At 38.1% G+C, this 21,647-nt stretch overlaps 1 protein-coding gene across 1 annotated transcript in view; it reads left to right on the top strand.

Annotated features, from left to right (window-relative positions):
* The first annotated feature begins 378 nt into the window (after positions 1–378).
* Positions 379–21,647, top strand: part of LOC127794577 (30-kDa cleavage and polyadenylation specificity factor 30) — a 69,471-nt gene continuing 48,202 nt past the window's right edge. The window contains exons 1-2 of the mRNA XM_052325795.1: positions 379–812; positions 13,634–14,017. Coding sequence (XP_052181755.1) covers positions 436–812; positions 13,634–14,017 — 761 coding nt within the window. The 5' untranslated portion in view covers positions 379–435. The remainder of the gene's footprint in view (positions 813–13,633; positions 14,018–21,647) is intronic.

The following is a 21,647-nucleotide window of genomic DNA, read 5'->3' as shown; positions in this document are numbered from 1 at the left end:
AAATAAAACTGTTTTGGCTGAAGAATAAAATTAATTAAGATAATAATAATAATAATTATTATTATTTATAATAATATTCTTATCACGTGTCTTTAGAATACATAATAAAAAAATTATTGTTTATTAGTTTAAATGGAGAGATTAAATTTATTGTCAGTCGAAGATTATTATTATTATTATTTAGATATTATTAATACATATAATGTTTGATATGTAGTATGGGGTGGTTTTATTTTGTTGTCATTAAAATAAAGGTTTATGTAAAATTATTATATATGAAAATTTTTAATTATACTTAAAGTAATGATTTTTTATCATCTTTTTTATAAAAATAAAATAAAATTCAATCTCAAGCACATTCTCTCCTCTGCACAATTGACATAATAATGCCCTTCCCAGAGGCCAAAGCCCTCACTGCACACAGCATAGAATCCGATGGAAGACGGAGACGGTGGTCTGAGCTTCGACTTCGAGGGCGGTCTCGACGCAGGCACCACCAACCCCGCTGCGGCTGTGGCGGCGGCAGTCCAATCCGATCCCGCCGGAGCCCCCGCGGGCCCTGCCACCAATGTATCCGTCCCCGCCAGCGCGGATCCGGCTGCCGGAAACCCCGCGGCGCGACGGAGCTTCCGCCAGACGGTGTGCCGGCACTGGCTTCGTGGACTGTGTATGAAAGGAGACGCTTGCGGCTTCCTCCACCAGTACGACAAGTCGCGGATGCCGGTGTGCCGCTTCTTCCGGCTGTACGGGGAGTGTCGCGAGCAGGATTGCGTCTATAAGCACACCAATGAGGATATCAAGGAGTGCAACATGTATGTTCTTGGCTTTGCTATTCGGTTGACTGTTATGTGTAATTCTTCCTCCTTACAGATCACTTGTCGTTCTTGTTTTAAGTGTACTTGTTCTAGGTTGAGTTTGGGTATATTCAGAAGATGTTAGGATTACCTAGCGAAAGAAAGAAAAGAAAAGAAGATAGGATTTCCGTGTTGTGTGGGGGACACGAAGAACTGATTCAAGTCGCTGTCTCAAGTTTACCAAACGTGTTATCTTGAATTTATCTGATACTAAAATCATAAAATTGAAACCTTAACCAAATTCTCTCCGAGGTTTCATTTTTTTAGTACTTGACCTTTGTATTGAGGTGTTGGTAGTAATGAATTATGTTTCTTTAGGAATTAGTGTAGGTATATTCTTATACATTCCAAAAGAGAAGAATGCATGTCTATATAGTGTATGTTAGGACAAGGACCAAATCATAACACTTTTGTGAAAATACTGGTATATGTAATTTAAGACTACAATTATAGAATGCCAAAAAGTTTTAAGGGAGGTAGTAATCCTCAGCGTTGCCAAACAGAACAGAATTATAAAGATTAATCAATAACTTTGGTTATTACAATTTCTTTTTCCACGGTAGTACTGCATGAAACAAATACTACCAACAGTACAAGGGCTTATTTGATAACATGTTTATGTTTTTGTTTTCAGTTTTTTGATAACAAAAGCAAAAGGCATTATTTGATAATTATTTACATTTTCAAATAAATGAAATAAGAAAAAGGAAACTACGCAAAAATGTGCGCAAAAAAGGGTGTTTCCACTTATTTACAGAATAGTGTTGTAAATTTTTTAAAATTTGCTAACATTGTTGTTAATATTATATTACTAGTATTATAGTACCATTATGATAATATTATTGCAGTAAACAGCCACCACCACCATTTTGATATTACTTCTTATTATAGCTTGTCTTATGTTTAGATAAAGGAGGAGGCTTGTGTTAAGAAGCCAACTAGAAGCATAAAAAAGAGTAGAACACAACAATCTCACTAATTCTCTCAACCCAATTACTCGCTGAAATCACTCACCACCTCCAAGAACACAAATGATACAGGCGAAGAAAACAAGAATAATGAAAACAGTAATGAACAAAGGGATTTATCCTGGTTCAGTCTCAAAATATGAGACCTACATCCAGATTGAAGTTGCCTCCTTCCAATCCACTATCTTGAAACAAACTTTAGGATGATTACAAAGAATACCCGAATTCTCACCCAACCCATATACCCTGAAAGCTAATTGGATTCCCGAGATTACAAGACTTATTCCGAGCCTTACTCTCAGCCTCTCAATCAATCCCAGCCCACAAGATAGAAACAAAAAGTCTTCTTGGAATGAAGCACATGCACACTCTTCCTGCCTACCCCACGATCCCTATTTATAGGCCATAGGGAGGTGAGTTACAATTGCCCAACCGCCTGACTGAAAATAACTAATAACTAATTTGGTCAGCTTGCCTTCTAGAAACATACACATTCTAATCCTAAAACAGAAAAATACAAATGTAGGCATACAAAATTATCTGTTTACACATAAAATCCTAATCTAGTACAAATGACATAACAAATTCTCTACCCATTTGAACTTGATTAGACTTCTTCTTGGCCTTGCACCATCATCTACTGCCCTGCATCTTCAAATTCCTCCCAGATCAATCTGCATAATCTTCATGCAGTGTTTCAGCTTTGCTGTAGGCACAAATTTTGTAAACATGTCTGTTGCATTGTCTTCTCCTGCAATCTTGGTTAGAATTATAGATTTATTTTCAATAATTTGTCTTATAAAGTGGTGTCTTACATCTATATGCTCAGTCCTTTCATGATGTGCTTAGTTTTTAGACAAGTGAATTGCACTTTGACTGTCACACATCAAAATGACCTTGACTTCTACCCCTAGGAGCTCACTCACTAGACCCTTATTCCACATAGCCTCCTTAATTGCCTCTGAAACTGCTATGTATTTAGCGTCGGTAGTAGACAATGCTACCACATGTTGGAGACTAGATTTCCAACTAATTGTTGAGTTCCACAGCCTAAAGACATACCTGGTTGCAGATCTTCTTTTATCTATGTCGGCAGCATAGTCAACATCCGAAAAACCTAGGATACTAGCTTGTTCTCCTACTCTTGCTCCACCATAGGACAATGCATTATTTATAGATCATTTAATACATCTAAACATCCACTTGACTGCCATCCAATGGGACTTTCCTGGATTGGCCATAAACCGACTTATGACATTTATTCCATGTGCCAAGTCGGGTCGAGTGTACACCATGCTATACATGATGCTTCTTACTGCACTCGAATAGGGGATGTGCTCCATCTCCTTCTTCTCTTCTTCATTTTTAGGGAACTGATCTAAAGATAGTTTAAAATGAGTAGCAAATGGAAGACTGATTGCCTTTGAATCAGTCATTCCAAATCTAGATAATAGCTTGGCTAAGTATGACTTTTGAGAAAGATATATCTTCCGATGATGCTTATCTCTAATGATTTCCATTTCTAGAATTTTTCTAGCTTCCTTGAGTTCCTTCATTTCAAATTCAGCCCTCAACCTTTTCTTGAGAAGCTGGATTTCTTGTGTGGACTGACTTGCTATAAGCATGTCATCCACACAGAGCAACAAGTATATGGAAATGCTAGGAGAAATGTGTCTAAAATAGATACAACAATCATAGGAGCTTCTAGAGTACCCTTGGCTTAACATGACCGAATCAAGCTTTCGGTACCACTGCCTTGGGGATTGTTTAAGCCCATAAAGGGACTTTCTAAGAAGGCATACCTTCTCCACCTCTCCCTTAGCTTCAAAACTTTTTGGTTGTTCCATTAGAATCCTCTCCTCTAGGTCCCCATGAAGAAATGCGGTTGTGACATCCATCTGCTCAAGATTTAAATTTAGTTGAGTAGTGATGGCTAATAGAATTCTTATAGAGGTGTGTCTCATAACCGGGTAGAACACCTCATTAAAATCAATACCCAACACTTGGGTAAAGCCTATAGCAACCAGTCTTGCCTTATACCTAAGCTTAGAATTTTCTCCTGTTTTTTCTTTAATTTTGTACATCCATTTGTAGCCTACCTCTCCCTGACCTTTTGGTCTTTCGACCAATTCCCAAGTATGGTTTTTCTTGAGGGATGCAATCTCTGACCTCATGGCTGTCTGCCACTTGTCAGCATCCTTTGAGGCCATTGCCTCTTCATAGGTAAGGGGTTCCTCTCCTATAAATTATGTTGCACTATTAAAGGCATATGCCACTAGGTCTGAGTAACCATACCTTTTAGGGTGGCCTACAAGTTCTAGGCTATCGGTCCCTTGCCACCTATCGGGATTAGGATGATCCCCTAGGCTGGAATCTACACCACTGTCACCATCTTCCCCTTCAATTTGGGAAGATTCTTAGTCCTAGTCATGGTCATCTACAGGTTCAGGTAAATCATGCTCAGTTCTAGGAGCATCTTGAGGTAAATTAGGGCTAGTTTCAGCAATCTCCACTTGAATAGCCTCTCTATTTTCTTCCTGATTAGGCTGAGATTCATAATTTCCTAAATTTATGGTAGACTCCTCATCAAATGTCACATCTCTAGTGATTATGGTTCTCGGTCCTTCTGGTTCTAAGTTTCATAATTTGTAGCCTTTAACACTAGATGGATAACCGATAAACATGCATTTCTTGGCCTAGGCTTTAATTTGCCTTGCTTCACATGAGCATAGGCTAGGCATCCGAACACTCTAAGATAGTCTAGGCTTGGTTTATGTCCTGTCCATCTTTCATAAAGGGTTCTGAGGTTTATGGCTTTGGAGGGTGTTCTGTTAAGAACATGGGCTGCTGCTGCAACAACCTCCCCTCGAAAAGACTTGGGTAATTGTGCATGAAAATGCATGCATCTTACCCTTTCCAAGAGGGTTCTATTCATCCTCTTGGCCACTCCATTTTTCTTGGGGTTTCCAGGAGCTGTAAGGTGCCTAATGATCCCACCATCCTTACACATATGATTGAACTCTCTATTACAAAACTCCAACCCATTATCTGTTCTTATAACCTTAATTGATCTGCCTTTTTGATTTTCTACCATACTTTTCCATGTCCTAAATGTCTCAAAGGTGTTATCTTTAGATTTTATGACATATACCCACAACATTCTTGAATGATCATCTATTATTGATAGGAAATACTGAGAGCCCCCATGAGTCAATGACTGAGCTGGACCCTATAAGTTTGAATGTATATAATCTAGGGGTGCTTTTGATGAGTGAATTGCTGTTTTATTGAATTTAACCTTAACTGCCTTCCCAAAGATGCAAGATTCACACTTGCTTAATTCTAGGGATTGCCCTAAATCCAAAATACCTTGATTTGCAAGTTCCTTGAGCCCTTGCTCACTGATGTGTGACATTCTTAAATGCCACAGACTTGCCTTGGTCTTAGGGTTAATGCTAACTGTTGCTACTTCATCACATAATGTGGTGGCCTGCAGGAGATAAATGCCATTCTTTAAAACAACCCTTATACATATTAGAGATCCTTTTGAAATCTAGACAGCTCCACACTCACCCCTTAAACTTAAGGCCATTCTTATCCAATTCACCAAGAGAAATCCGGTTTCTCTTTAATTCAGGGACATATCTTACTGATGTAAGGGTTCTAAGGGAGCCATCATGAAGCTTTAACCTAACATCTCCTACCCCTTGAACTTTACATTCATTGTCATTGCCAAGAAGGACCTTTCCACCATTGATTTCCTTAAAGTTTTGTAACCAATGTTTCTTTGGGGTCATGTGAAGGGAGTGTCCAGAGTCTAGGACCCACTTTAGGCTATCTGCTTTTCACTAACAATTAAGGCGAGAACTATCATAACTTGAGTCACAATAGTTTGCCTCTCCTCCTGAATTATCCTTCTCGGTTAGGTCCTTCTTTCTCTTTGGACAAAGCCACTTAATGTGACCTTCTTGTTGATAGTAATAACATTTTATTGGGCCTTTTCCAGTTCTAGACTTAGACCTTGATTTACCCCTATTCTTTTGGTCTCTTTTAGAGCTTTTTGACCTAACTGTTAAAGCATCCCCAACAACAACAACAACATATCCAGCCTTTATCCCACTATGTGGGGTCGGCTACATGAATTCTAGACTTCCATATATTTTTATCTTTTGTCATATCTTCATTGAGATCCATACACTTCATATCAAACTTTAATGTCTCCCTCAAAGTCTTCTTAGGTCTGCCTCTACCTCTTTTTTTGATTAATTGTTCCATTTCATTAACTCTCCTCACAGGAGCGTCTCTTGGTCTCCTTCTCACATGACCAAACCATCTTAGTCTAGTCTCTCTCATCTTCTCCTCTATTGGCACTACTCCTATCTTATTACGAATAACTTCATTTCTAATTTTATCTTTTCGTGTATGGCCGCACATTCATCTTAATATCCTCATCTCCGCTACACTCGTCTTTTGCTCATGTTGGTATTTGACTGCCCAACATTTTGAGCCGTACAACAAAACTGGTCTTATAGCTGTCCTATAGAATTTTCCTTTCAATTTTAATGGGATTTTACCATCACATAACACCCCCGATGCATTTCTCCATTTTAGCCAACCTGCCTTAATTCTATGTGTGACATCCTCGTGAATTTCTCCATCTTTTTGAATCACTGATCCCAAATATCGAAAATGATCTTTTCTTTGTAAGATTTGGTCTTTCAATTTTATTATAACATCCTCCACTCTTGCATTCTTACTAAATTTATATTCCATATATTCTGTTTTCTTTCTGCTTAATTTAAATCCCTTAAATTCTAAATTGTTTCTCCATAACTCAAGCTTAGTGTTCACTTCTTCTTTTGTTAAAGCATCCCCAAGAGAAGATTTATCATTCATCTTAAACCTTAGTTCTTTAGAATTTAATGCACCTATGACATCTTCTAACGTAAGCTTATCTCTGCCATGTTGAAGAATGTCTACGAAATTCTCATAGGATGGCAGTGAATATAGAAGTACTAAAGTTTTGTCCTTATCTTCATATTTCACTCCTATATTTTCTAAGTCTAGGCACAATTTATTAAATTCATCTATGTGCTCATGCAATTTTTGGGGTTCTTGCATTTTAAAATTAAAGAACCTGGACTTTAGGTATAGACGGCTGGAAAGGGTCTTCTTGAGGTATAGGTCTTCAAGCTTCTTCCAGATTTCTGCCGCTGACTTCCACTTCAAGACTTCTCTAAGCACTTTGTCTCCAAGGCTTAGAATCAACATGCTGTAGGCTTTCTTGTTAATTTCCTTCTGAGTCTTTTTCTACTCTTCAGACATCATTGGTACTTCTTTCCCAGTTGTCGTGTCTTCTGTCTTATCCTCTTATTCCAAAGCTCCCTCTAATCCTTGACTGTAGAGAAGAGCTTCCATCTTTATCCTCCACAAGCTGAAATCGTTTGTCCCATCGAATTTGTCGATGTCCAATCTTGAGGCAGTTGGTGCCATATCGATTTCTGGAGATGATTCTATCTCCTTGAGTTTCTTAAAAATCTTGATCACTGTAGAGAACTTCTTAGCTCTGATACCACGTTGTTAGAGTAGAACACAACAATCTCACTAATTCTCTTAACCCAATTACTCACTGAAATCACTCACCACCTCCAAGAACACAAATGATACAGGTGAAGAAAACAAGAATAATGAAAACAATAATGAACAAAGGGATTTATCTTGGTTCAGTCTCAAAATGTGAGACCTACATTTAGACTGAAACTGCATCCTTCCAATCCACTATCTTGAAACAAACTTTAGGATGATTACAAAGAGTACCCGAATCCTCACCCAACCCATATACCCTGAAAGCTAATTGGATTCCCGAGATTACAAGACTTATTCCCAGCCTTACTCTCAGCCTCTCAATCAATCCCAACCCACAAGATAGAAACAAAAAGTCTTCTTGGAATGAAGCGCACACACACTATTCCTGCCTACCCCACGATCCCTATTTATAGGCCATGGAGACGTGAGTTACAATTGCCCAACCGCCTGACCGAAAATAACTAATAACTAATTTGGTTAGCTTGCCTTCTAGAAACGTACACATTCTAATCCTAAAACAGAAAAATACAAATGTAGGCATACAAAATTATCTGTTTACACATAAAATCATAATCTAGTACAAATGACATAGCAAAATTCTAATATTATTATTATTACATTAATAATAATATTATTGTTGAGAATCCCACATCGCCTCCACAAGGGAGACTTGGGCTATATATAAGGAGGAGGATCCTTCCATCTGTTAAGCTAGCTTTTCAGGTTGGAGTTCTACCTCTAACTTCTCACATGGTATCAGAGCTAACCCTTAGCTGTCGTGGTCATGGACCATTATCCTGCCCGATCACCTGGGCATGTATCAGTTACTGGAGAAGCTTCAGCGTGGGGGGGAGTGTTGAGAATCTCACATCGCCTTCACAAGGGAGACCTGGGCTATATATAAGGAGGATGATCCTTCCACCTGTTAAGCTAGTTTTTTAGGTTGGAGTTCTACCTCTAACTTCTCACAATTATTATGATGTAGAATTTAATAATTAAATTGCTAATGTTTTAAGATTATGTTGAAACATTTGTATTAGATTAACTAGAAGAGTCTCAGGAGGACATTTTTATGTCAGGGGTGTGTTTGATATTTACCTGGTTAATTTTTTCTAGAAAGATTGGTTAGTTGTAACGGCCTATTGTAACAGCCAGTTATGTTTTATTTGGTCTTCCCCTTATGTTCTATAAATAGGGGGTTGTGAGGTCTCATTTATCATTTGGTTTTTCATGCTATCTTGGGAGAGTTATGCGAGTATGTGCTATGTGAGAGAAAAGCTATTGAGTGCTTTGTAATTTTGTGTTAATTCTGTATTGCCTGAGGATAGGGCCGTGAGAGAGTGTTTTGCAGTGCATGTAATTGTTCTTGTGATTCAAGATAGTAGAGAAGAGGCCCAAGACAGTCTGGATGTAAGTTTCCTTTCAAAAGAACTGAACTAGGATAAATTGTGTGTCTTTCTGTATGTGTGTTCATCTATTTTCTATTGTTTCCATATTCTGTTTTCTTTTTCGTGTGTGGAGAGTTTCTTATTATTCTTGAGGGTTGAGTGTTTGAATAAATGAGGCGGAAGACTGGGATAACAATCTGTTATTAGAGCAAATGCGTCTCTACCAATCAAGAACTCAAGAAACTCAAGGGAAGGAGATAAATTCAATTAGAAAGAAATGGCTTCAATTTCATCAGGGTACGATGTAGAAAAGTTTGACGGGAACAATGACTTTGCTCTCTAGAAGATTAAAATGGAAGCCCTCCTCAGCAATCTTGGCCTTGAGGAGGCACTAAAAGAGGAGAAGGAGATGTCAAAGATTCTCATGTCAGAATAGAAGCAAGAGATCACCAAGACGGCCTTCAATACTCTAATATTGAGTCTTGGTGACAAAGTTCTCTGGGAAGTATCCAAGATGAAGACGATAGAAGAAATTTGGAAGAAATTAGGAAGTCTATACCTAAAAAAGACCATGTCCATCCGTTTCTACCTTAAAGCCAGGTTCTTTACATTTAAAATGCATGATCATCAAAAACTTCAAGATCACATAGATGAATTTAACAAACTTTGCTTAGATCTCGAGAACATAGGTGTAAAATACGATGATGAGGATAAAACCCTAGTTCTACTTCACTCATTACCTAGGTCATATGAGACTTTTGTAGACATACCGAAACATAGCGGGGACAAGTTGTCCTTAGATGATGTAATTGGTGCCCTTAACTCAAAAGAATTGAGATTTAAACTGGATGGAAAATCCACCCTTGGAGATGTCCTCTCAGTAAGGTCTAGAAGCATGAGAAGAGACCCTAGAGGTAGAGGAAAATCATGGTCAAAGTCTGGGACATGAAAGAATCCCATATGATGTTATTATTGCCATGAAGAAGGATACATTAAAAGACATTGCCCTAAGAAAAAGGAGCAAGGGATAGGCAGCCTAGGACTCGAATGCCTCCCTAACGATTTGGCTACTCAGATTTAGTAGCATATGCCCTTATTAGTGCATCAGAAAATGTAGGAGATGAACCCCTCACCTATGAAGAGGCAGTGGCCTCAAGAGACTCTGAAAAGTGGATAGAAGCCATGAAGTTAGAAATAACATCCCTTAGGAAGAACTAGACTTAAAATCTGGTTGATAGGCCTAAAGGACAGCATATAGTGGGCTGTAAATGGCTGTATAAAATCAAGGAAGGTGCTGGAAACAACCCTAAAGCTAGGTATAAGGCTAGGTTGGTTGCAAAGGGTTTTACCCAAGTACTGGGAATAGATTTCAATGAGGTTTTCTCACTTGTTGTGAGACATACCTCAATAAGAGTGTTGTTGGCCATCACTGCTCATTTAAACCTAAAATTGGAGCAAATGGATGTGACAACAACTTTCTTTCATGGAGACTTAGATGAGAAAATTTTAATGGATCAACCTAAAGGCTTTGAGTCTAGAGGAGAGGCGGAGAGAAGGTGTGTTTGCTTAAGAAATCCCTTTATGGGCTTAAGTAGTCTCCAAGACAATGGTATATGAAATTTGATATTGTTATGTTGAAACAAGGGTATCTTACAAGTTCCTATAATTGTTGTGTTTACTTTAAACATGTCTCACCTAGCATCTCTATATATTTGCTTCTCTACATGGATGACATGCTCATAGCAAGTCAATCCGAGCAAGAGATCTAGCTATTAAAGTTAAGACTTAAATTTGAATTTGAGATGAAGGAACTAGGCGAAGTAAAGAAAATTCTAGGGATAGAAATCTCTAGAGACAAACAGCAAAGGATAATTCCCTTATCTCAAAAATACTATCTAGCAAAGCTATTATCTAGGTTTGGAATGGCAAATGCTAAAGTTGTGAATGTGCCATTTGCCTCTCATTTTAAGTTGTCCTCGGATCAATCCCCAAAGGATGAGGAGAGTAGGAAGGAGATGGAAAATATTTCATACTCGAGTGTTGTGGGAAGTTTAATGAATAGTATGGTATGCACTCGACTCGACTTAGCTCATGCAATGAGTGTAGTAAGTCGGTTTATGGAAAATCCAGGAAAATCCCATTGGAATGCAGTGAAGTGGGTATTTAGATACCTAAAGGGATTATCTAAAAATGTCTTGTCTTGTGGTAGAGCTGATATAGGAGATCAAGCTAGTATCCTAGGGTTCTTGGATGCAGAATTAGGCTGCCGATTTAGATAAGAGGAGATCCACATCAAGGTATGTGTTTAAGTTGTGGAACTCTACAATCAGTTGGAAGTCTAGTCTCTAACATGTGGTGGCATTATCTACCACCGAAGCTAAATACATAGCTGTATCGGAAGCTATTAAGGAAGCTATGTGGCTTAAGGGTCTAGTTAGTGAGCTCCTAGGGATAGATGTCAAGGCAACTTTGATGTGTGATAGTTAAAGTGCCATTCATTTGTCTAAAAATCAGGCACATCATGAAAAGACTAAGCAACACCACTTCATTAGAGAAATAATTGAAAAACAAGATGTATTTCTAACTAAAGTTTCAGGTGAAGACAATGCGGTTGACATGTTTACTAAAGCTATACCTATCACGAAGTTAAGGCATTGCATGAAAATACTGCAGATTATTCTAGATGCTGATTAAAAGGAGTAGCACGGTAGTATGGGAGGGTGCAGATAGCTATGAAGTCCTGAGGAAGCCTAATCTAACACAAATGGGTGGAGAATTTTGTTGAAACATTTGTATTAGATTAGCTAGAAGAGTTTGGGGAGGGCATTTTTATGTCAGAGGTGTATTCAGTATTTACCTGGTTAATTTCTTCTAGAAAGATTGGTTAGTTGTAACGGCCGGTTATGTTTTATTTGGTCCGCCCCTTATATTCTATAAAAAGGGGGTTGTGAGATCTCTTTTATCATTCGGTTTTTCATCCTATCTTGAGAGAGTTATGTGAGTATGTGTTGTGTGAGAGAAAAACTGTTGAGTGCTTTGTAATCTTGTGTTAACTCTGTATTGCCTGAGGATAGGACTGTGAGAGAGTGTTCTGCAGTGTTTGTAATCATTCTTGTGATTCAAGATAGTGAAGAAGAGGCCTAACAGTCTGGATGTAGGTTTTCTTTCAAGGGAACTGAACCGGTATAAATTCTGTCTTTTTGTATGTGTGTTCATTTATTTTCTATTGTTTGCATATTCTGTTTTCTCTTTCGTGTGTAGAGAGTTTTCTATTACTCTTAGGGGTTGAGTGTTTGAATAACTGAGGCGGAAGACTAGGATAACAGATTAAATTTTTTGATACAATATTCATCATATTGCTAATGTTATAATATAAATAATAAATAATAATTTTGATTACAGATTTTAATTCTTTTCTACAAGTCTTGTAAAGTATTATTAAGAATTTTTTCCCAAGTCCAGTGGAATTAAGACTTGAAACATTGGTTGTTGTGGTATTGTAAAAGATTATTTAATGTAGTTATAATAATAATAATTTATTAATACTAAAATATTGAGGGATAATTACACAAACCTATTTGAGGTTTTCCATATTATTCACTTCTCATTAAATATATTTTTTACGTTATTTTTTACCTAAACCAGTTTTAGCCTAACAAGGACGTACCTAAAGGTCTAGATCTTCATGGGAGAAAATTCTGTAAAAATAATCAAGACATTTTCCAAAGCTAGAGAAAAGTGTTAACATGGTTGCAAGCAAAAAAAATTACTTAAGGGGTTTTAGGTATCGAAAGGTAAACTATGAGGGAAAGTTTTAGATATTTAAAACCCATCAAATGATTTTATTATGACTTGCAACTTTGCCAACATTTTTATCTACCTCTGGGAAGTGTTTCAACTATTTTTGGAGAATTTTTTTCCTTGAAAATCTAGATCTTAGGTATGTCTTAGATTAAAAATGATCTAGGTAGGTTTCTTTAAGGTTAATAGTAAGTGAATATTATGGCAAGCCTTGGGGAGGTTTTTGTAATTATTCCTAATATTAAATGTCAATAATATTGCTAATATTATAATAGTGGTAATAGTTGCATTGTCATTGATATCTACAATATATATTAATGATGTAGAATGGCATTATATTGATTGTTAATTTTTTAACACATTAATATATTTTATTAATATTATAATATTAGTTATAATGGCATGATTAAAACCACTATCAGCAATCATATAAGTAATATTGTAATAATACTATATGTATATCATTTACATATTATTGATAATACTGTGAATCAATTTTAGAGTTATAATTTTGTTATTAATATTGATATTAATATAAACAATTAATATTAGTTTTAGTAACCATAATATTTATAATGGTATTATATTATTATCTATTTAATTTTTTAACAACTATTATTACTTTGTTGTACTAATTTTAAAAGTATAAAGTAATATTATGTTTTTATAATTCTTTAAGGGAAGCATCTTGAGTGTGTCACTATTTTTGCACCCTGATGTTTGCAAGTATGTCTCTATTTTTGCACCCTCATGTTTGCATTCCTTGCTCTTATTGCTCGATCTCACCAACCCCCTTTTTCTGCTTGACTATTGGTTGAATTTGAGTTTCTCATTCCCTTTTTGTTTATGAAGTTGGCAATTTTGGGCAATAATCTTCTCTTCACACCATTACTCACCAATATAATTGTTTTGTCATGGATGTTTGTTGTAAGCTAGAGGATTTGTTCGTATACAGTTCTTTTTGTAGTTAGAGAAAAAATATTGATGTTAATAAGACTATGTACATGACGTTGATGCTATAATCTCATCATTGCAGGTATAAGTTAGGGTTTTGCCCAAATGGTCCTGACTGTCGTTATAGGCATGCAAAGCTGCCTGGACCTCCACCTCCGGTCGAAGAAGTCATCCAAAAAATACTGCAAATGACTTCTTATAGCTATGGAAACTCCAACAGGTTCTTCCAGAACAGAAACACTAACTATCATCAAACAGACAAATCCCAGCCTCTGCAAGCCCCTAATTCTTCCGCTCAAGGAACAGCTGCAAAACCTTCAACGACAGAGTCTCCCAATATGCAGCAGCTGCAACCAGTTCAACAACCTCAGCAGCAGGTTGGACAGACCCAAGTACAAAATGTTACAAACGGCCAACAAAATCAAGGGAATAGAACAGCCATACCTCTGCCTCAAGGAATATCTAGGTGTGTTAAGAGTTTTGAGGTTTTTAATTAGGCTGTCTTACTAATTGTACTTAAAACATGGACAATTTTTTAAAGGGGGTTATCCTCGGTTGCCAGCTGTAATTACTTACTCTAAAGTTCAGGATAGCAGAGATAGTGATTGATACTCAGATATCTGTACTGTTGATTTACTTATGGATGTATAAATTTGCTTTATTCCATTCTCTCTATTCAATTATTGCTTTCACTTGGACAAGGAAGAAAAGGTTTTATCAATGTGGTATTATCCTGCTAAGGTGTTTAATTATATAATGAAACTGATGAACAGGTGATAACACTTCTCTTCTTGCATTTGTGTATATTTTTTTTAAAAGAAAATCAAATATAGTGATAGTGAATTGCACTGAAGTTCTGCTGCTTAAAATTACATCAATAGTCTTTTGTACCCTTTCAATTTTTATATGTAAGGAGAACAAGTAGTAGTAATGATTTAGACATGTTTTTCTAAGTTCAGCCATTGTTTTTGTTTTCTTGCTTCCCAAAAATCAATAGAAAGCGAGCAGGTGAGGCTATTGACTACTGGATATTAATTAATATGGCTCACATACAGTTGAAGAGGGTGTAGCCTTTGAGGCTGCATTCTCTGGGCTTGTATCTAAGATTTTGTTATAGATAGGACTAGACACATTTTCTTACTCTACTCCTTGCCCTTGTTGTGTGCATTATTTAGCAAGTGGTACATTTTTAAGCCCCCTGTTGCACTTCAAGACATTTAGGGTTTGTGCGCTTAAGTTTTGTTTCCCGTTTGTTCTTCATAAGTAGATCTTCCTTTGTTTTTAATATTTTTGCATTACTTGTCATAGTTGTTTTAAGCTGACCCCACATAGTGGGCTAAATGCTTGGTATGTTGTTATTATTGTGCTTGTCATAGATGTTTTAGATTATAAAGTCGAGTATATTCTTTAGATTATCTTAGAAAGCTTGCTATCCATTGGTCTCATTACTTAACAAACTTAAGCTTTTGGAGAAATGGTAATTGAACATAGTATCACAGCTCTAATTCAAGTGCTTGTTAAAGTCTTGTTACATGCATATTCCCCCATTACTGATATGTGTTGTGCGCGAGCTCTAATTCAAGGAAGTGCTAGTTTAAGTCTTGTTACGTGTGTATGCCCTCATTACTAATGTGTGTTGTGCGCTCTTATTTTATGTTGAAGTGCAACTGTGTGCGATGAGGGGGAGTGTTGGAAAGTTTGGTATGCCTTGTTGAGCCCATTTCTTAACCTTAACAACTTAAGTTTTTGGTGCTAGTAACTTGATAAAAAATATGCTGATAAACAGTTGAATGAGGAGAGTTCATCAGATAATTCAAAAAAGCTAGAACATCTTTGATATAATGTATAAAGGGGATACAAATTTGGATTTGATAACAGTGGTGCGTGTTAATGGAATTCAAAGGTCACTCTCCCTTTTGGTGGCCTTGAAGATATAGAAGATTCTTAGAGATTGAGCACTAGTTAGTCTATGGATGAACTATCAATGTAGCAAATATATGGAATTTTGGTACCCCCAGAGTGGGGTAGGGGATAGATTTCTTGGAATTTATTTATTTCTTGAAGCAAAGTTGACAAGGTGTTTTTGCTAGAAGTAAACCTACAAATGAGAGAAATTAGTTTGTTGTTATGTTTTAAGATTTTGACCCAAGAGGTGAGGTAAGGTAAAAGGTTGTGGGAGGTCTTCCCTACAAATGATCAAGCTTCGAAGTTGGCAAAAGGATGATCTAAGGGTTTCATAGAGGTCTTTGATTGTGATTGCAACATGAAAGTCCATGTGGAAAAGCTTCTTGTGAGGCTACATGGAGTTCCTTACAAGGGGCTTGGCTAGGCACATTTGAGGTTTTGAAACATTGGGATTAGAGGTGAGATTGTTTAATAGTGGTTGCTTGGTCTTGGGAAGTCCTGATGGTTAGAAGTTTTAAATTGAGCAAAACTGCATGGTCCTTTGCTTGCTTATTGTCCATAGAATGAGGAAGAAGCCTCAAGGGTTGTTGTCATCTTTCAATTGATCATACTATAACCTTTTATGACCCTAGCTTGGAGGCTCTTAGGTTTCATAAGGGCATCAGGTAAATGTTTTAAGGTGGTCTTGAGTTTGAAAATTAATCTTCCAAAGTGAAATCAATATTTTTAAGAGTCTTTTGCATTCATATGTTAGCTGACATTGTAGGTTGTAACTTGTAAGGTAGGATCTCTTCTATTTACATATCTTGGTCTCTCTTTTTGGGGTCTCCTTAAAATGCTAAATCTTTGTGGGAGGGGGTGGTTTAAAGATATGAATCTAGACTTGCTTATTGGAAACATCATTATTTATCTAATGGTGGGAGAGTCACTCTTACTAAATTTGAGAGCGTTTAATAGAGATCTCTCTTGGATAAGTGGTTGTGGAAGCTTGCAAAAGGCGAGGATGGTCTTTATAGGAAAGTTGTCATTGGGAAGTATGGCCTTTATTTTGGGAGATAGTTGGTTGTTAGGCTTTTTGGGTATGCTCCATGGGGCTCTGTAAGGGTATTATGAATATTAGAGGCATCTTGTCAAATTTTATCTCATTTGGGATTAGTAATGATGCTAGGGTTCATTTTTGGCTTGATTAAGTGTGGCCATAGGCTGCTTTATGAGGTATTTACCTCCTTATTTAGTGTTGCAAGGGGTTAAGAAAGTCATTGTCAGTGTGTTTCTTTTTTGGTTAGGTAACTCAGTGTGGTCCCTTCTATTCAGACCCAACCTTCAACATTGGAAAGTTGATTTCTTAATTGCTTTATTTGACATCTTGTAAGGTATTTGAGTGCGGGGTTAAGTGAGGATAGATGGGTTTGGCTTTGGCTTTGGCATTTGTCAAGTGATGGATCCTCTTTGTTCCTTTGTTCAATGTGGTCCTTTAGGACAAAGGTCAAGTGAATTTGCCTTAGAAGTCCTTATGGAGGTCCAAAGCTCCTCCTAGGGTGGCCTTTTTCTTGTGAACAACTTCCTATGGTTCTAGTTTTACCTTGAGCAGTCTAAAAAAGCATGGCCAAGTCGTGGTTAATTGGTGCTTTCTTTGTAAAATGAATGGAAAATTGCTGGATCAGTTACTTTTATATTGTTTTATTGCTTGAGATATATAGTTTGTTCTTTTCTATCTTAGAAGTCATTGGTGTTATGACCCAGGGGTACATTAGTCATTGGGAAACTATTGTAACTGAAGGAATTCAGAATTATACTTTCATTCATTCTAATCTGATGGATATAGCAGTCCTCTTATAGAGGGAGAGATTACATCAAACATGGAAACTATCAAAAAAGAAACTATCTCTAAGGAAACAAATTAAAACACAAAGAAGTAAATATACAAAGAAGGAAATATACACTAAGATACATATAGACATAATCAATAAAGATTCCTAAATGATAATTAAGAAAGATTCCTAAATGGTAATTAGAAATCTTTCCTAATCTAAGTAGATCTCTTAATATTCTGATAAATCAACAGTAACTAATTGTAATAACTAGTGGTTAAGTAGTTAGAACAGTACAACTTCTTTAGCTGGCAATTAAACACCTAACTAAAAGAAGTTGCCTTTAAAGAAGGTTGTTGTAGAATGGGTTCGACAACTTTTGAATAACAAAATCCTTATACTTTTCCCTCTCAAATTCTCTCTCACTCTGTTCTATCTCTCTCCCATCTCCTTCTCTCTTGATCTATCAATTCTTTTCCCAAATTCCATTATTTTCTCGATAATTCTCCAAGAATTACCTAATTGACCAACCCTCTATTTGAGGGAGTGTCAATTTGGTATCAAAGTCGGTGTTCTTGACAGTGCATGACCCAAGGTGTGGTTGGGTTGACAGACGTGAGGAGGAGCAGTGATCAAATGTGTGTTTGGATTGGCAAATGCGAGCAAGAGCGTGACCTAAGGCGAGGTAGAATTGACGGACGTGAGCAAGAGCAGTGATCAACATGTCACACCCTTAGAGATGAGCTCAAGTATGAATGGAAAATCGAGAATATTAAGAGAAGAACTTGGGGGAGAGATCAGTTGGGAGGGAGAGAATAACAAGAAGATAAGGGAGAAGATCATCAAGAGAGAGTGATAAATATTAGGGAGAAATAGAATATTCAATTCATTCTCATCCTCCCTCTTCCTACAGTTGAGGCAATATATATATAGCCTCACTTTAGCTACCAGAAAAAGCTCTCTAACCACCTAAGCTACAAGACAAAAAGGGAAAAGACAAAAAGGGAAAAGACAAAAAGGGAAAATATTCTAACAACCTCTAGCTACATGACAAACAACCATAACAGAAATAGAAATTAAAAAATAGAAAACCAAAAATACCCTTGGAATGTGACACAAGATTGTCGAAATTGGCTAAGAAGATAGTTGCAATAGGGCTTAACGAGATTGGAAATCGATTAAGAAGACAGTTACGATAGGGCTTGACGAGATTGCAAGATGGCTGAAGGAACCTAGATGAAGCAGTTTGAAGTACGGATAGAGGCACTAGAATTCGGGATGTCGTAGATGCAGGAAGCCATGATTCAGAGCTAAGAGGACATTTCAGCTATCAAGGACAACACATGAGAATTGGAGAAGAATAAAGATGTGGTGGAACAATATGGGCAGAAGATCAACAACATGTTCACCATGCTGGTAGCACTGCCCCAATTTTGTTTGCCGTTGAATTTTCCTCCAAGAATGGGTGGGGACCCAATCTTGATCCGTGATGGCATCCTCTCTAGGCTTGATGAAGGCCCGGGAACAGGAGATCAAGTCGCTTTGGAGCAAAGTAGCCAGGTAAAAGGGATTTTATCTCAAACTTTCGTTCATACTCCCATGTCTCGATTGGAAGTACCAGTATTTGAGGGCTTGAAACCACGGTGGTGGATCCGCTGTTGTGAAAGGCTTTTCGAATTTTATTGAATTACTGAGGAACATAAGGTTACATTGGTAACAACCTATCTCAATGATACAATTAATTCTTGGTATCAAGGGTGGGTGCAAGATAAGGGCAATACACTAAGTTGGATGGAATTTGCAAGAGAACTTTGTGACAAGTTTGGATATGTCAGATGTAGTTGGAGAATTCAATAAATTAAAGTTGGAGGGTTCAGTGATCAATTACTAGGTAAAGTTTGAAGAATTGAGGGCGCTGTTGAGGTTGTCTCAACCAAGTTTAACTGAGCCATATTTTGTATCTAGCTTTATTAGTGGGTTGAAGGATGAATTACAACTTATGGTTAAGATGATGATGCCTACAACAGGGAAATAGGTGGCTGAGAAGGCAAAGCTACAGGAGCTTACACTAGAAGTGATTCTCAATGAATACACGATCGCAATGGAAATTCAGCCTTCGTTCTATCAACCATTGGAAGGGAATCAAGTGAATGTGAATTCTAAGGTTTATCCAAACCCAGCCAAATCAATTACTAGGGAGTGAAGACGGAAGTTAGGATTATGTTATAAGTGTGGAGATAAATTCAGCCCTAGCCACTGATGCCAAAAACAGTTACTTAACATGGAAGGAATAGAGGATGAAAAAGAAAAAGAAGAACTGATGGGAATTGGGTGATGAAAAAGGCACAGTTGTTCTAAATTCTTGGGGATAAGAATTTTCTTAAGGGGAGGGAAATTGTTACGACCTAGGGGTAGATTAGTCATTGGGGAATTATTGTAACTAACCATAACAACTAGTGCTTAAGTAGTTAGAATAGTACAACTACTTTAGCTAGTAGTTGAACATCTAACTAAAAGAAGTTTCCTTTAAAGAGGGCTGTTGTAGAATGGGTTCAGCAGTCATAGGCCCCCGGTTCATTGGACCAACAAGAGGCTGCCCAAGGGGCAGGGGCAAGGGGGTAAAGTGGGTGGGACTTGCGTAATAGCAAGTCAAGGTGGAGGGTAGTAAGGGGAAATAGCTGGTTCGTTTGTAACAAACCAGCATGTGCTGCCAGAGGAAGTCGAGTAGGATGGGGTATAAATAAGAGAAAGAGAGTGAGAGAGAGGTGTGGAATTTTGTAGAAGGTTGCTGGAGAGTTGGGGCCTCTCGAACGCCCTAGTGTTTCTTTCTTTTTTTCCTTAATGAGCGGTGTAAAATTCCAATCGGAATTGAGTAATTCAATAGAATTTCAGAGCATTTGCTTGGAATCTCAACATTTTGGTATCAGAGCAATTGTCGATCACCATGGTAAACTTAAGCGAGAGAGTGGGGGACCTGGAGGAGAAGGTCCACACGATGAGGGGAGAGATTCAAACCATAGACCGGAACGTAGCAAAGATGCTCGAACAGTTCGCCATTATGCCAACAAGGTGGGATGAACAGGAACAGGAGAGGAAGGCTAAGACCCATAGGGGTGAATGACCAACGTAATTTACCCAAGATTCTGATGTGACCTCTGGAGTCGGCATGAACCGGAGAATGGAGGGTGGCGTGGGCACATGATGGCGATAGGAAGGGAGAGGTCGGCGGCTGGAGATGCCGACCTTTGAGGGAGACAATTCGGACGATTGGATATTTCGGGCGGAGAGGTACTTCGTGATCAATCAGCTGCTCGATGATGGGAAGATCGAGTCCGCTGCGTTGTGCTTCGAGGCAGGGGCCCTCGCTTGGTTTTAGCGGGAGTCCAGGCGCAGGGGAATCCGCAGTTGGGAGGGGCTCAAGCAAGGTATTCTCAACCGATTCCGTCCAACCTAAGAGGGGTTGCTAGAGGAGAGGTTCCTGGCTCTCCGACAAAAAGGGATTGTCAAGGATTACATGCTGATGTTCGAGACTTTGGCCGTGCCAGTGTCGGAAGTTTTTGAGGCGTTCTTGGAAGGCCATTTCATTAATGGCCTTAAGCTGGAAATAAGGGCTGAGATCAGGGTACTGCAACCTAGGGGTTGGATCGGATCATGTCGATGGCTCAATGTATCGAGAATAAAAATGCAGCCATGCTCAGCTGCAGTAGGACGTTTGGGCCAGCGAGGAGTAATTTCCCTACCCACTCTACAACCAACGTTATTCGACCCCCTCCCATACAGTCAAGAAGCCTAACTCCTCATTCGAGAGTCGTTAGTCAGGCAAGTAACAAGTTGCCAGTGGCTGGGAGTGGCAGCAATGTCCCTTTTAGAAGACTCAGCGAGGCCGAGTGGAAATCCAAAAGGGAGAAGGCCTATGTTTTCGTTGCGATGAGAAATATTCTATTGGTCACTGGTGTAAGAATGGGGAGTTGCAAGTTATGATGATTTATGATGAAGAGATGTAAGAGGAAGGAATCGAGGCGGAAACAGGGGAAGGGAGGGATGAAGAAGTGGGGCAAGGCAGCGAGGTCATTGAACTCTCAATGAATTCATTTGTTGGATTGACAACGCCGCAAACAATGAAGCTGCAAGGGGATATTGATGGGCAACCAGTTATAGTACTTATTGATGGAAGGGCGACACATAATTTTATAGCAACCGAGTTGGTGCAGCGGTTGGGGTTGCCAAGAACAGAAATGGCCGGGTATGGGGTGATTATGGGGATGGGAATGGCGGTGCAAGGGGCCGGCATTTGCAAGGGGGTGACATTGCACCTACAAATTGTGGAGGATTTTTTGCCTTTAGAGTTGGGTAGCTCGGATGTGATCTTAGGGATGAAGT

Source organism: Diospyros lotus, chromosome 2, assembly GCF_014633365.1.
Source record: "Diospyros lotus cultivar Yz01 chromosome 2, ASM1463336v1, whole genome shotgun sequence".
Lineage (NCBI taxonomy): Eukaryota > Viridiplantae > Streptophyta > Magnoliopsida > Ericales > Ebenaceae > Diospyros > Diospyros lotus.
Note: the sequence above shows the minus strand (reverse complement) of the source record. Positions and strands in the feature narration are given on the sequence as shown.